The 17214-nt window shown below is 43.7% G+C and overlaps 1 protein-coding gene across 1 annotated transcript in view; it reads right to left on the bottom strand.

The window, feature by feature from the left end:
* Window positions 1-2258: 2258 nt before the first annotated feature.
* The window catches only part of SLC15A1 (solute carrier family 15 member 1), a 71098-nt gene continuing 56142 nt past the window's right edge, over window positions 2259-17214 (bottom strand). The window contains exons 19-23 of the mRNA XM_032149197.2: window positions 6901-7008; window positions 6679-6787; window positions 6012-6155; window positions 4633-4740; window positions 2259-3366 (exon numbers count right to left, since the gene is read on the bottom strand). Coding sequence (XP_032005088.1) covers window positions 3175-3366; window positions 4633-4740; window positions 6012-6155; window positions 6679-6787; window positions 6901-7008 — 661 coding nt within the window. The 3' untranslated portion in view covers window positions 2259-3174. The remainder of the gene's footprint in view (window positions 3367-4632; window positions 4741-6011; window positions 6156-6678; window positions 6788-6900; window positions 7009-17214) is intronic.

Genomic DNA, 17214 nt, shown 5'->3' on the forward strand with positions numbered 1-17214 from the left:
AGTCTCACTCTGTTGCCCAGGCTGGAGTGCAGTGATGCGATCTCGGCTCACTGCAAGCTCCGCCTCCTGGGTTCAAGTGATTCTGCTGCCTCAGCCTCCTGAGTAGCTGGGATTACAGGCATGTGCCATCATGCCTGGCTAATTTTCGTGTTTTTAGTAGAGATGGGGTTTCACCACGTTGGCCAGGCTGGTCTCAAATTCCTGACCTCAAGTAATCCGCCCGTCTCAGCCTCCCAAAGTGCTGGGATTATAGGCAAGAGCCACTGGACCCAGCCAAACAAAGGATTTTTAAGGCCTCACATTGTCTGCCTGGTATTCTCTTTATTTCATAGGAGAGGAAATGAGATTAAAAAGATCAAAACCTGCCCTAAGTTAAACAGTAACTGTAAGAGTCAGCACTAGGGCTGGGTTGTAGTGGTTCATGCCTGTAATCCCAGCACTCTAGAAGGTCTTAAGCCCAGGAGTTCGAGACCAGCCAGTGAGACCCTGCCTTTACAAAAAAATTAAAACTTAGCTGGGTGTGGTGGCACAAGCCTGTAGTCCTAGCTACTTGGGAGGTTGAGGTGGGAGGATCCCTTGACCCTAGGAGTTCAAGGTTGCAGTGAGTTATGATCGTGCCACTGAACTCCAGCCTGAATAACAGAGTGAAAACTTGTCTTAAAAAAAAAATTAAAAATTAAAAAACAAATAGAGGATTACTATGTTCTGGAGACTGAACAGTGAACAAGATATACAGAAGAGCTGTTGGTCTAGGAAAAGCTAGATAGACATGATCCACTGAGGTCTGTGCAACTTGAAAATGTTAAGGTGTGTTATGGGAGCTCAGAGCAGGGCCACATCCTAGCATGGGAGGGAGGGAGGACAGGAAGAGTCTTGGAGGACATGGCATGAAAATGAAGAGGGCTTAGCCAGGTGGAGGGGTTGGGGGTGGTGGGCAGAGAATTAAGTGTCTTGGGGTATTCTTTTTCTTGGCTTTTGACTTGGGAATGAGAATGTGATGTGTTCCAGGAAGGAGCAGCAGCTCCACGCTGGCAGGATCAGAGTGCATGGAGAGAAAGGAAGTGTGTCCAGAGGGAAAAAGAGCCTCATGGGCCCTAGTTAAGGAATTAGGACTTGATCCCAAGGCTAGAAAAAGTGTTAAGGTTTGATAATCACATTGTGTTTCTCACTCTGGGCTTTGAGTCTCCCCTTCAATGCAGCCCCTACGGTGCAATGGCGAGCTTGTATGTAAGCATTTTAGAGGCCAAATGCGAACCCTTCCTTCTAATCCAGGAACCAGTTTCGGTCTTCAGAGTTGTGCACTAGTTTGTCTAAGAACTGTGGCTTTTTTGTGTAGGAGCGCCAAGGTAGACTCATTCTGGACCTGATACCTGGGATGGCTAAATGATAAACATCTCTAGGATAAATTAGGCATTAGGTGTTTACAATGTTTTAGAAGAATTTTTACGCCAGCAGAAAATGTTTGTGAGTATCGAGAAAAACGCTAGGAGATGGTACACAAATGTGCACATAGGAAGGTCCTAGTAATATAAGTCTCTCCTATCTATCTATCTAATCTGTCTATCATCTACCTGCCTACCTACCTCTATCTATCTATCATCTATCGATCTATCTTTTTTTTTTTTTTTTTTTGAGATGGAGTCTTGCTGTGTCACCCAGGCTGGAGTGCAGTAGCACGATCTCAGCTCACTGCAAGCTCCGCCTCCCAGGTTCACGCCATTCTCCTGCCTCAGCCTCCCGAGTAGCTAGGACTACAGGCGCCTGCCACCACACCCGGCTAATTTTTTCTATTTTTAGTAGAGACAGGGTTTCACCATGTTAGCCAAGATGGTCTCGATCTCCTGACCTCGTGATCCACCTGCCTCGACCTCCCAATGTGCTGGGATTACAGGCATGAGCCACCACGCCCGGCCTATCTATCTATCTTCTATCTACCTACCTATCTTTATCTATTTGTCTGTCTTTCTGTCTGTCTGTCTGTCTATCTATCTATCTATCTATCTATCTATCTATCTATCTATCTATCTATCATCTATCTACCTACCTTTATCTGTTCGTCTATCTACCTACCTATCTATCATCTATCGGCCTACCTACCTTTCTTTATCTGTTTGTCTATATATCTATCAATCAATCAATCAGTCATCCCTGGGGAAAACAGGACCAGGAAGAAATTTCAATGAGCAGGTGCTGCTTTTATAATCAGATAGTATGTTAAAGATTTCTTACCCTACCCAGAGATACGTGAACACTTATGCTTAAGAACAGAAATTTATTTCACACCATTGAAACTTCAAAAAAATCATTACTGGCCTTCACATGAGCTGTCTTTCAAGTTATCCATAATTTAAACAGAGGTAGGGACTGGAAAAACAAAACAACAAAAACCCAAAGGTAAAGTTATCAGTTAATACCAGCTGGTCCTTATCACAGCCATTCTCAAACCTGTATGTTCACTTTTGGCCTTGGCTCTTGCCTCCTTTAGAATAGTTTTCATAAGAGTGTTAGAAATGAACAATATAGAATAGGAAACTTTGTTACCCTTTCAAAATTAAGCTAGTCCAAAATAACATCATTTGTGTGATAGGGAAGATGGCAAATGTGGGGTGGGCTTGCAGTGCTGTAAGACAGTGTATGTGTGGCTTAAATAAGCCTTTCAAACCGAAGACTTCTTCCAGAGTTTTAGATTCATTGCTGGCTGCTTAGAAAATAGCATTTGTGGCCGGGCGCGGTGGCTCAAGCCTGTAATCCCAGCACTTTGGCAGGCCAAGGTGGGCAGATCACCAGGTCAAGAGATCGAGGCCATCCTGGCCAACATGGTGAAACCCCATCTCTACTAAAAATACAAAATTAGCCGGGTGTGGTGGTGCATGCCGCTAATCCCAGCCACTCGGGAGGCTGAGGCAGGAGAATCGCTTGAACCTGGGAGGTGGGAGGCGGAGGTTGCAGTGAACTGAGATTGTGCCATTGCACTCTAGCCTGGACAACAAGAGCAAAACTCTGTCTCAAAAAAAAAAAAAAAAAAAAAAGAAAGAAAGAAAATAGTGTTCATGGTTTAGTTCCCAATTCTGAAGTCTTCCTCACCAGGGGCCATCCAATGGAGTGTCCTGCTACCTGGGGGCGGAGGTCAGGGCGTCTGCGGGCCCAGTCCATCCTCCACTTGCCTCCTGACCTTCACATCTGTGTCTGTGAATTGGCCCCCGACATGAAATATGGGTTACTCTTTTCCAGTCTCTTTTCCTTTTCATCCTCATCAAATTGAGCTTCAATCTCTGCTGGATTGATGTAAGTATAGAATCGAGCCATGATGGCAAAAATTACACAGACGACCAGAAGCAACGCGGCAAATAGAATGTACTCAGCCCACTTTGAAGAAATCAGAGTTGGAGCAGGAAAAAGAACAAAAATAAAACAGGTCATACTGATGAATATATGGTGTATACATTTTCTTGCTACATGCAGATGGAGAGTGCTTTGAAATTAAATTATGGAAAATTGGTAAGCAACCAATACAGATACAGTAAGGCCAGCTTTTCTTGAATGCCCAAGATAGATAGATGCTAATATAGACAACATGTTTTGAACAGCACTAAGGTACAGCAACAACAGACTTTGGGAAGATGAGAAAAAAATTCTGAAATACTCAAGCCTTAAGACATATGGCTGGACCCTGGAAGGATGGGGACCAAGAGAACAGCAAGCAGTCCCCACGAGGGAAAAATGAATGTGCTGAACTCTAGCAAGTTAAGAGCCCCATGTTCCTCCCTGGAAACACCTGGAGCTCATAAGCACACAGCATTAGCACATCTGCTGCTGGGACCTGGTGCAGGAAGTCATGAAACGGATGGGATAACAGCTCCCTTATGAGGTAGACATGCTACAGTGCAGAAGGAAAGAGTGTAAGTATCAGTAGAGCCCTCATTTAATTGTAAAATTTATAACCATCTCTAGGATGGCTTTAACTTCAGGTGTTATGAAAGTTTCAGGATAACATGTGTCTGCTTTGCAGCTACTAAGCTGCACTCACTGAAGGTAGGAGACATGTTTCCCTTGATAGTAAAACACATAAGGGCGACTTCAAGTTAACCTATTCCGGCTATTTTGGTTGTCAATTTCCAGCTGCGTTAACAACAAGTGGAAATAAGAAGAATCAGCAGGCTGGGTGCGGTGGCTCACACCTGTAATCCCAGCACTTTGGGAGGCCAAGGTGGGCAGATCGCGAGGTCAAGAGATCGAGACCATCCTGGCCAACACGGTGAAACCCTGTCTCTACTAAAAATACAAAAATTAGCCGGATGTGGTGGTGGGTGCCTGTAGGCCCAGCTACTCTGGAGGCTGAGGCAGGAGAATCACTTGAACCTGGGAGGCAGAGGTTGCAGTGAGCCGAGATTGTGCCACTGCACTCCAGCCTGGCAATAGAAAAAAAAAAAAAAAAAAAAAAAGAAGAAGAAGAAGAAACAGCAGACACTTTGCCATAAGTCTATTTGGGAATAGCCCTGGCTGGTCTGGCAGTTTAATCCAGCTATTAGCCTAGATGACCACACAGAGCAGACAGATGGCTAGGGAGGGCCACCATGATGACCATGAATAGGAAAGACAGAGGTATGTGCAATCTCCCCTCCCTCATCATACCTGTTTGCTGAACTGGCCTGCCCCTGCCACGATGAGCACGATGATGTTGCCAACAGCCACCGTCAGCAGCCATCCTGCCTGAAGCACCGACTTCATGTTGGAAGGAGCCTGAGGAAGCAAAGCAAAGTGAGTCCTGCTCCAGGTCTCACCCTCCGAGCAGGAGAACACAGCTCACCGATGGGCATTTCATGAAGCAGACCACCCTAACAATGCACACGAAAAGTCAGGTGGCCTCAATGTAAAAAGGATCATCACTTAGGTAACAAGACACCCAAACACGCACAGACGAGTAGACAAGAATCCCTGTGTTTCATGCTCCACATCCTTGCAACGCCGTCCCCTTAGTTAAATGGACACATCTACAGAGGAGCTGATCCTATTTCTACAGGAGAGCTTCCAAGCGAAGCCACCCAGCCTGGCATAGTCTTCCCCTCAAATGCAGGCTGCCCTGGGCTGCAAGCTTGCCCTTCTGTGGCTTTCCTGCCACATCTCCAAAATATCTCTTCAAACACCTGTCACCTGTATTACAGCTATCTCCTTTATTAGACTGTGAGGTTATCACAGAAAGTGATTTTCTGACTCATCTTGGCCTCTTTACTATAAAAATTGATGGTACTAGGCATTGCGGGCTATAATGCCTATAAGTATAGTTCTGACAACACAGTTCAATAATTAAGCTCTAATTTGGGTATCAATAAAACCTAGCTCATTAGTCTAACACACTTAAAAGCAATAATTCTTTTAAACTTTTTCCTTTTTTTTTTTTTTTTTCGAGACAGTATCTTGCTCTGTTGCCCATGCTGGAGTACAGTGGCGTGATCACAGCTCACTGCTGCCTCAGACTGCTGGGTTCAAGCAATCCTCCTGCCTCAGCCTCCCAAGTAGCTGGGACCACAAGCGTGCTCTACCACGCTCAGCTATTTTTTTTTTTATTTTATTTTTAAAGCTAGACCTTATTTGCTATGTTTACTGGGAGCTATAAAGAGACCTCAACCAAACCTATCACGAGGACACAGACCTGTAATTGAGCTGTTTTATGAATGGTTGGTTACATTTGGTTGTTTCAGAAAGGAGAATCTGCTGACCTTCATCATTCTGGTAGCAGTCAGTAATAAATATTGGGCACTAAATGTCTAGGGTACGACTGTGGGGCTATAGACACATATGAACACACACTCTTGCACAGCTCAAGAGAGTAATAATTCTCATTCACTAAGGACAACACTTGGTGACCTCAGAGACCTTGCTCTACAGAAGATACCATAATACTTTCTAGACTTTTAAAAAACATAGTTATCCCAGATTTAAATGAAGTCCCATCAGTATTTTCTGCAGGCAGGGGTATAGCAGACGGGTGGTAAATACAACAAACAAGAAACCTGAGAATATGAGAATTCCAATCCTGTGACAGAGAAGACCACCTCGCCACAGGTGAGAAGAAAATACTGCGGGATTTGCAGAGCCATGTTAACTGTGTTGGCTGAAATATCTTCAAACGCCTTCACTTCGGGGCAGCTGTCATTCTGCAGCAGTAAGGCAAAAGCAGAGGAAGTTGAGAGAGCTTCTAAAATAAAAATTGTTCGAACAGGTAAATTGAGTTTGACCTTCTAGGGTTACATCATATGATTTATCAAGTACGTACACATTTTAAACATAAGGCAACACTGCATTTTACACTTGCAATGGGATTTGAAGACACGTTCACTAGCATTTTTCTTTTAGATAAGAGAGTAGGTTGGAAGTCGTTTTAAAACACTGCCCTCTCTTTGAACTATGAGTTCCTTAAGTCTATGTTAATATTCTATAAGGAGGCATCAGACATTGGCTAACATAAATTATTATCCAGGGGAAGTCAGTCTGTTTAGATTCTAATGATTAAGTCAACAATAAGTTAAAGAATTAGCCAAGCGAATTAATTCTAAGCCCATTTAAAATACAGATCCTAATATCACTCTAGTTAAATCATATTATGTCCTAAGTGTTTGTGAGTCTTCATATCAATCGAGTTTGAGCAGATCTTCTGATACAATGAAACGAGTTACTAACCTTCTTTTGGACTATATAGGTATAAGCACTACCAAATTCAAGGTAGAATGTATTGAAATTAGGTTGACATTGTGATGGAATCTCTGTTGAGCTTATTATGAAGCCTTTTCTATCAAAAGAAAGAATAATATTGGTTAACATTCTTGGCATTAAAAGTTTCAATGTATTTTTTAAAGAGAAATTCTTGAACCTTTGAGTGAAGCATTCAGTCTAGGTACTTACGTGCCAGAAGGAAAAAACTGATATTTGCTGACGTTGTAGCTGCTGATATTTGCATAAACTTTCCCACTCATTGTGATGGTGATGAGCTCGTTAAAAGTATTTACAAATCTGAAACAGAAAACCATCTGTCTTGTAATTGAACTACAGAATAATATATTCTAGGTCGCAGTACATGCACCTGAAGTTGGGCAATACTCCCTATTTTGAAGGAGTTTAAGATGTTTTCAGAATATTTCTAGAGAATAAAGACAAAAAGTGAAACACCCTGGGTTTATCCCTGCTCACCCACTCATGAGAACACACCTAAAAGAATGTATTTAACAGTGTTTATATGTGCTAGTTACTGCTCTAAGTACTTTGTGAATCTAACCTAGTTCAATACGTTAGGAATATTAAGCAGGGACTGAAGTAGATCCTGAGCCTCTTCCCTTCAAGAAGGTAGCCATGCCTTTGTGTTCCTTGTTTCAGAAACTTTATTTATTTAGAGATGGAGTCTTGCTCTGTCACCCAGGCGGGAGTGCAGTGGTGCAATCTCGGCTCACTGCAACCTCTGCCTCCCAGGTTCAAGTGATTTTCCTGCCTCAGCCTCCCGAGTAGTTGGGACTACAGGCATGCACCACTACACCCGGCTCATTTTTGTATTTTTAGTAGAGATGGGGTTTCGCCATGTTGGCCAGGCTGATCTTGAACTCATGACCTCAGATGATCTGCCCACCTTGGCCTCCCAAAATGCTGGGATTGCAGGTGTGAGCCACCGCGCTCAGCCAGAAACTTTATAGCTCAAGTAGTGAAAGACCAAAACCAGATGCTGCCCAGTTCCTTAAAGAAAGACCCCAGTTCCTAAATGACACCCCCTTCTTTAGGGGGTTGAGGAGGAAAGCCCACCTACTTCCTACCTCTAGGAGCCTCAGGTGGGGAAGGGCACCCGGGACTGGTGAGGAAGAAGTGGGCCAGCCCAGTAACAAGAGACAGGTTTTTTAGTGTTTTTTTAGAGATCAGGTCTTGCTCCGTTGCTCAGGCTACAATGCCGTGATACAATCATAGTTCAATGCAGCCTCGAACTGTGGGCTTCAAGTGATCCTCCCACCTTAGCTTCCTGAGTAGCTGGGACTACAGGTGTGTGCCACAATGCCTGGCTAATTTTTATTTTAATTTTTGTAGAGACAAGGGTCTGGCTGTGTTGCCCAGGCTGGTCTCAAACTCCTGGCCTCAAGAGATCCTCCCTCCACAGCCTCCCAAAGCACCGAGATTATGGGTATGGGTCACTACACCAGGCTGAGAGACAGCTTTAAGGAAGCCCCTTCAGAGGGTGGAAGCCTGTGTGGTCCTGGAGTGACAGTGGTCAGCATCCTGCTGGAATACAGCTTTGAATGGATACCCAATAAGACCGACTTCCAGGTCCAAGGCTTCCTATCTCTACAAAGTCCCGTGAGGCTACACTTCATATGGAAGCAGGTGAATTGTTTGCCTTCATAGGACCATACGGATGGTGAACAGCACGGATGGCTGATTATAGACCCCTTTCATAGCTGTTTCAGGCTATAGATGACCCTGAAACTCTCATACAACCCTAGTGACCAGGATGGTGTTGCTCAAAATAAGACCAGTTGACTTTTTCTACCAAACACGCGAGTGAAGGCCTAGAGAAGATTATCCAGTGTAGAGAACAGTAAGTCTTACTAGTGTACACCTCCGCAGTGTAAAGAACGATTTAATCTTTCCATCCCTAAAATATGGGGCCAAGTTTCATCAGCTTTGTGGCAACAAATAATACTGATCAAATTTTAGGTGCTGGGAGAAAATGTGTATGAATTAAGCTCAGGTCCTGAAGTCCCGAGGCCTTCTACTTGGTATCATTTGATAGCTGATTAATATAGAAAATGGAACCTGAGACAGATCCACACGGGCCTTAGCTAGAATTCACACTGCTCTAGACTGTAAGAGCTGCTTTTATCAAAGATGAAGATCATCCACTCAAAAGAGAGCGTGTGGTTTTGTGTGGGCAGAGTATGAGATCAGGAAGCAGAACGTTGGGCCTGAGGCCTGGCTTTATAACTTATCAGCCATCAGACTCAGAATGAAACCATCCCTAAGGCTAGAGGATTCTGAGCTGCCTGGCTTATGTCTTAGGGCTGGTGCAACAAGAAATGAAAACAGTCCCAAGTCACTTAATGATGGGGATGGGGTCTGAAAAATGCGTCAGGAGGCGATTCTGTGGTGATGGGAACCTCATAGCGGGCACTCACCCACACCGAGACGGTGCCACCCACCACACACCCGGGCTGCATGGGTGTGGCCTTTGGCTCCGAGGCTACAAACCTGTGCAATGTTGGCTGCACTGAATACTGGAGGCAACTGTGACACAATGGTAAGGATTTGCGCATCTAAATATGTCTAAACACTCCCATTCTTTCCTCCCCGGCCCCCTGGGAGCCCCTCATCTGCTTTCTGTCTCTGTGGCTCTGCCTGCCACTTCATTTCAATGGAATCATTCCATGCAGTTCTCTGTGACCAGCTTCTCCCTCTTAGCATACTGTCTTTCACATTCATTCATATCGTGGCATGTATCCGTACTCCATTCCTTGTTTGTTTTTTTTTGAGACAGTCTCGCTCTGTTGCCCAGGCTGGAGCGCAGTGGTGCGATCTCGGCTTACTGCAACCTCCGCCTCCCAGGTTCAAGTGATTCTCCTGCCTCAGCCTCCCGAATAGCTAGGACTACAGGTGCCTGTCACCACGCCCCGCTAATTTTTTGTATTTTTAGTAGAGAGGGGATGTGTTAGCCAGGATGGTCTCAATCTCCTGACCTCATGATCCGCCCACCTCGGCCTCCCAAAAAGTGTTGGGATTACAGGCATGAGCCATCACGTCCGGCCACTTCATTCCTTTTTATGACTAACATTCCATCATATGGATATATCACCTTTTATCAGCTGATGGACATTGGAGTTGTTTGTATGTTTTCTCTATTGTGAATAATGCTGTAATGAACATTCATGCACAAGGTTTTGTGTGGACATGTTTTCATCTCTTCTGGGTGACACCTCACATGTCACATGTGGCAGGCTTCCAAATCAACCACCTGGGGAAGGTCTCACAATGCCTGGCTTATATCCTGCCCATGAGTAAAGAGTGCCTCCCTCCAATCTTATTGTGCTGATATACTGATTAATACACAGCCCACTAACACTAAAAAGGATGCTGATTTGCTTCTGAATCATGACGTTTTACTGATTGTCTTGTGCTAAAACATTTTAGCCCATATGTTGTTATCTGCAGCCAGTGATCATAACCTCTGTATTATAACCTCCAATGAAAATGGAAAGCTCGGGCCGGGCACGGTGGCTCATGCCTGTAATCCCAGCACTTTGGGAGGCCGAGGTGGGTGGATCACCTGAGGTCGGGAGTTTGAGACCAGCCTGACCAACATGGAGAAACTCTGTCTCTACTAAAAATACAAAATTAGCTGGGCGTGGTGGTGAATGCCTATAACCTCAGCTACTCAGGAGGCTGAGGCAGGAGAATTGCTTGAACCTGGGAGGTTGCGGTGAGCTGAGATCGCGCCACTGCACTCCAGCCTGGGCAACAGAGCAAGACTCCATCTCAAAAAAAAAAAAAAAAAAAGAAAATGGAAAGCTCTAATATGAGGAGTCCCTCTCTCTTCTCCTAAACTTTTTTTTTTTTTTTTTTTTAAAGACAAGGTCTCACTCTGTCACCCAGGCTGGAGTACAGTGGTGCAATCGTGGCTCACTGCAGCCTTGAACTCCTGGGCTCAAACAATCCTCTCACCTCAGCCTCCTAAGTAGCTAGGACTGCAGGAGTGTGCCACCATGCTTGGCTAATTTTTAAATTTTTATATTTGTAGAGAGGGAGTTTTGCTTTATTGCCCAGGTTGGTCTTCAACTCCTGGCCTCAAGTAATTCTCCTGCCTCCACCTCCCAAAGTGCTGGGATTACAGGCGTGAGCCACCAAACCCGGTCTTCCTCAACTTTCTTATAAGGGTCTTCCAACTTGCAGCAGACTCTGGGACACTCCCTACTTTGCTGATGTCTCTTCCCAGGTTGATCCTCACATTTGGCTTCCAATAAATCAAATTATTTCTGCTTCCACACCCTTAATTTTGGTCAACATGGTTATATACCTAGGAGTGAAACTGCTGAGTTATATAGTAAAACTCTATGTTTAACATTTCAAAGAACTGTTTTTCAAAGTGGCTGTACCATTTTAGATTTACCACCAGCAGGGAATAAGGGTACTAATTTTTGTTTATTTATTTGTTTGTTTGAAGACGGAGTCTCACTTTGTCACCCAGGCTGCAGTGCAGTGGCACCAACATGGCTTATTGCAGCCTTGACCTCCCGGGGCCCAGGTGATCCTCCCACATCAGCTTCCCGAGTAGCTGGGACACACCACCATGCCTGGCTAATTTTTGTATTTTTTTGTAGGGACAGGGTTTTGCCATATTGCTCAGGCTGGTCTTGAAATCCTGGGTTCAAGCACTCAGCCCACCTTGGCCTCTCAAAGTGCTGGGATTATAGGCATGAGCCACCATGCCCAGCCAAGGGGTCCAGTTTACCCACATCCTTAACAACACTTGTTATTGTCTACCTTTTTTTTTTTTTGAGACGGAGTTTCACTCTTGTTGCCCAGGCTGGAGAGCCATGGCACAGTCTCAGCTCACTGCAACCTCCACCTCCCAGGTTCAAGCGATTCTCCTGCCTCAGCCTCCCAAGTAGCTGGGATTACAGGCACCTGCCAACATGCCTAGCTAATTTTTGTATTTTTAGTAGAGAGGGGGTTTCACCATGTTGGCTAGGCTGGTCTCGAATTCCTGGCCTCAGGTGATCTGCCCACATTGGCCTCCCAAAGTGCTGGGATTACAGGTGTGAGCCCCTGTGCCTGGCCTATTGCCTATCTTTTTGATCAGAACCTAGAAGGTAGGCAGTGGTATCTCATTGTGGTTTTAACTTAAGTTTCCCTAAAAACTAACAACTTTGAGCATATATTCATATGCTTATTGACTGTTTGGATATCTTCTTTGAAGAAATATCTATTTAAATACTGTGCCCATTTTAAAAATTGGGTTGTCTTTTTAGTACTGAGTTGTGAGAGTTCTTTATGTATTCTGGATATAAGTCCCTTATCAGATATATGATTTGTAAATATTTTCTCTCATTCTGTGGGTTGTCCTTTCAATTCTTAATGACATCATTTGCAGCACAAAAGTTTTCAATTTTTATGAAGCCCAAATTCTTTTTCCTTTTTTTGTCACTTGTGGTTTCGGTTTTCTTCGATAGATTTCATTGTTTTGGTTATGTGAAAGGAAGGAGAACCTGAGGACCCCAAAGTCACTATGCCAAAGAGAAAGCGAAGCTTGGGAACACAGTCACACAATACTGGCTTCTCTTTGTTCTCAGATAGCTGTAATTTTACAACCCTGTGTCACAGTCTCACAGTAAGCCAGCTTCCCACAATGATAGAAGGCCATGTATCTCCCCGGGTGGCCTCCCTCACCAATTGCTCACCCCCTAAATCTTTCAGGATTGAAGTCTTTGATCCATTGAGTTAATTTCTGTGGAGAGGATCAACTTCAGTCTTTTGCCTGTGGAAATCCAGTGGTCCTAGCACCACTGGTTGAAAGCTTCACAATATATAGATGAAATTTTGTTTTTTAAAAAATCAAATTATGGTCAATTATGCCGATACTCCCTTCTTGAAGTATCTTTTTCAGTATGACAGTCATGAAAAATAAGCATTGAAATGAACTGAACTTAATGCCAGGCCTTTGCATAGCTGTTTTCAAATCTTACACTGAGATTTTTAGAAATGAACAAAGTGTATTTCAACCACATTACCTACACTAATGATTTCTGTACCACTAATGAATAAAAATATTTGTAAAATATTGGTTTAAAAAAACTTTTCGCATCCTCTTTATATTTATTTTTTGCATTATTTATGAAGCACATTAATTTGATGCAGTTTATATAATTTATAAAGGATACCATATTCATATATAGTGGGTGCATGCTCAAATTATTTTCATTAAATGTGACAGAAAGTTTTAAAGAAATCACTGCCCTAGAGAAACTTCATACATGTGGACAAAGAAACAGATAAGAATGTGAATTTTGGCATTGTTTGGCAAAATCAGAATCATCTAAATGTCTTTGACTAGAAGAAATGAATAAATAAATTGCAGTATATCCATGTAATGGAATACTATACAGTGGTTAAGTGAATGCATAAAAGATGCATTGGCTGGGCGTGGTGGCTCATGCTTGTAAATCCCAGCACTTTGGGACGCTGAGGCGGGCGAATCAGGAGATCAGGAGGTTGAAACCATCTGGGCCAACGTGGTGAAACCCTATTCTCTACTAAAATACAAAAAAAGATTAGCTGGGTGTGGTGGCATGCACCTGTAGTCCCAGCTACTCAGGAGGCTGAGGCAGGAGAACCGCTTGAACCTGGGAGGTGCAGTGAGCCAAGATCACACCACTGCACTCCAGCCAGGGTGACAGAGCGAGACTCCGTCTCAAAAAAAAAAAAAAAAAAGAGATGCATATATCAATATGGCTAAATACTAAAATAACATATTTTCTAACATTATTTATAACATTGCAGAATGACATGCATTGCATGCAGGACAGTCACTTTCCTATTTAGTGTAAAAATCTGCTTAACAATGTGTTGTTTATAGACATATACATATGGAACAATGTATAATGTTTAAAAAGTGCATGAGAAAGATCACTATCAAACTCTCAACCAGTTATTTTTTATTTTTTAGATACAGGGTCTCATTATTTTGTCCAGGTTGGCTTCGAACTCCTGAGCTCAAGTAATGCTCCCGCCTCAGCCTTCCAAATAGCTAGGACCACAAGCATGCGCCGCTATGCCAGACCCAATTTTTTTTGTTTGTTTGTTTAAGACAGAAGTCCCACTCTGTCACCCAGGCTGGAGTGCAGTGGTGCAATCTTGGCTCACTGCAACCTCTGCGCCCCGGGTTCAAGTGATTCTCTTGCCTCAGCCTCCCGAGTAGTTGGGATTACAGACAGGCACACACCATGCCCAGCTAACGTTCTTGTATTTTTTAGTAGAGATGGGGTTTCACCATGTTGGCCAGGCTGGTCTCAAACTCCTGACCCTGGGTGATCTGCCCACCTCAGCCTCCCAAAATGCTGGGATTACAGGCTTGAGCTACCGAGCCCTGCCCAGGCCCACTTTTTGGCTGATGCATTGCCACTTTATTCAAAAGGTTCTATTTAAGTTAATCACTTAAGTCTTGCAACTTACTGATACCACATAGTCAAAGGATTCCATTTTGCTTAAAATAGTATATACTCTTCCTTTAATTCACATATTGCTCAGAAGTCTGACTTCCTGAGATTCTCTGTTGTTCTATTTCTCTGTTATTTTCTGACACCGGTTTTCTAGAACTTCTCTTTTTTTATGTTTTGTCCCTAAGGCCTCACTGAAATAATAAAACCTTTGATCCATTTAAGATTTGATGTTACCAATTAAAATTAAAAGGAAAAAAGCTTCCAGTTCATCTTTTACCACGTGAGTGGGGGTAAAGTAGTCAAGTGTTGCTAATCTCCTGGGTCTGTCTTCTTTTCTCAGATCTCTTTGAAGACAATTTTTTTAAATGGAGCTTTGGGACTGAGCACGGTGGCTCACAACTGTAATCCCAGCACTTTGGGAGGCTGAGGTGGGAAGATCACTTGAGGTCAGGAGTTCGAGACCAGCCTGGCCAACATGGTGAAACCCCGTCTCTACTAAAAATATGAAAATTATCTGGTCGCGGTGGCAGGTGCCTGTAATCCCAGCTACTCAGAAGGCTGAGGCAGGATAATTGCTTGAACCCAGGGGGCGGAGGCTGCAGTGAGCCGAGATGGCACCACTACACTCCAGCCTGGATGACAGAGTGAGATTCCCTCTCAAAACAAAACAACACAACAACAAAAAACCCCAACAACAACAAAGAAAGGAGCTTTAACAACACCGAAACAAGAAAGGATCCCCCAATCTCAATTGCTCAAAGTTTCCAAGGTTAGGAAACATTCCTGAAGAAAGTAAAGCAACGGAAACCACATTCTGAGGCGAAAGGGAAACTCCAGAGGTGCTCCCAGCTCAGAATCAAATACAAAGACCAGGACAGGACCAGGTGACCACTGTCAGTGTGTTTCCTTCCAGATCAACCACGGCAGCTGCGTATGAGCATGTGTGGGGGACAGGAATGATCCTGGAGAGGCGGGAAAAGGGGCGAAGGGCTGAATGGTGTCACTCTCAAATTCACAGGCTGGAACTCTAATCCCCAGTACCTCAGAGAGGGACTGTATTTGGAGAGACTTTTAAAGGGTTTACCCCTTTAAAGGTGATTAGGATGGGTCTTAATCCAACGTGACAAGTGTTCTCATATAAAGAGACGATTAGGACACAGCCACACACAAAGGGCCATGTGAGGACCTAGAGGGAAGGGGGCATTTACAAGCCGAGGAGAGAGGCCTCAGGAGAAACCAGCCCTTCTGGCATCCTGATCTTACACTTCCAGCCTCTGGAGCTGTGAGAAAATTAATTTTTTTTTTTTTTTTTTTTGAGAGGGAGTCTTGCTCTGTCACCCAGGCTGGAGTGCAGTGCCGCAATCTTGGCTTACTGCAACCTCTGCCTCCTGGGTTCAAGTGGTGCTCCTGCCTCAGTCTCCCCAGTAGTTGGGATTACAGGCACGCAAAACCACGCCCGACTAATTTTTATATTTTCAGTAGAGACGGAGTTTCACCATGTTGGCCAGGCTGATCTCGAACTCCTGACCTCATGATCTGCCTGCCTCACCTTCCCAAAGTGCTGGGATTACAGGTGTGAGCCATTGCTCCTGGCCTGAGAAAATAAATTTCTTTGTACATAAGCTACTCAGCCTGTACTATTTTGTCATGGCAGCCCTACGAAACTCATGGAGAAGAAAACAAAGAAAAGGAACGAAGGAACAACAAAAAAAAATGGAAGACCCTCTTGCTGGCAAGATGAATACAATTATGTACAATTATAGCCATGTTTAGTTACACTGCAGAGAAATTTGGCAACACCAAAGAGAAAGAAGACGCTGAAAGCTTGATGAGCAGAAATGGAAACCAACCACAAAGACTGGCCGATGCTTTTTTTTTTTTTTTTTTAAATCTTTTAGTCAAGCCTCCAAAGTTATGGAAGAAAATGTTGTCTAGCCAATGATCCAAGTGTGAGAATATAAAAAGGCATTTTCAGGCAAGCAACGACTTGGAATTGACCTTGTTTTCTCTTGACAAGATATTTGGCCGTACGCTGCCACAAAAGTAGAAAGAAGGCTGAGAAAGATGACATAAAATCCAAGAAAGAAAGGCATTAACCTGGCACACAGTGAAAAATTCTACCAGGATAGTGGTTCAGCAGGATGACAGAGCCAGTGCTCCCGTTAGCTCAAAGAATGTGCTGAAGAGTTGGTTTTTCAGGAGGAAAAGTGGATTCCCAGAATAATAGTATAATTAGGAAGCTGGTAACCTTGGAGACTGGGTAAAGGCTTATGTTTTTGTTAACAAGAGGCCAACTGGGTTACGGGGAAAAAAAACAGAAGCTGTGCAAGAAAGCCTTGGTGAAATGAAAGCAATCAAGATGGACACCGCTGAACAATTCATCAATGTAATAGGAGATTCCAGTGCACCTGGATATTCAAGACATTTTCAGTTGAGGGATACATTTTCAAGGATATAAAGTAACATTTTCTCTTGCAGACTGATCACACTTTATTATGTTGTAAATAATATTTATAGGGTCATATTGTAAATCCTGTTTATGGATCTATTATTTAGACTCAGCCTAGCACAGAGAAAACAGAAACATAAATCTAATAAATATTAACAATGTGAAACAAACAGGAGGTGAGATGAAAAGTAAAAGTCCATTTCACCACCATTTGTATTAGTAAGTTGTTTTTTGGTTTCGTTTTGTTATGCTTTTTTTGAGACAGGGTCTCGCTCTGTTGTCCAGGCTGGAGTGCAGTGGCAAAGTCTTGGCTCACTGCAGCCTCCGCCTCCACAAATGTTCAAGCATTTCTTCTGCCTCAGCCTCCCGAGTAGCTGGGATTACAGGCACGTGCACCATGCCTGACTAATTTTTGCATTTTTAGTAGAGACAGGGTTTCACCATGTTGACCAGGCTGTTCTTGAACTCCTGACCTCAGGTGATCCATCCACCTCAGCCTCCCAAAGTGCTGGGATTACAGGCGTGAGCCACCATGCCCAGCCTACATTCGTAAGTTAATAGACATTGTCCCAAAATATACTTAAG

Source organism: Hylobates moloch, unplaced genomic scaffold (genome assembly GCF_009828535.3).
Source record: "Hylobates moloch isolate HMO894 unplaced genomic scaffold, HMol_V3 SCAFFOLD_4, whole genome shotgun sequence".
Taxonomy (NCBI): domain Eukaryota; kingdom Metazoa; phylum Chordata; class Mammalia; order Primates; family Hylobatidae; genus Hylobates; species Hylobates moloch.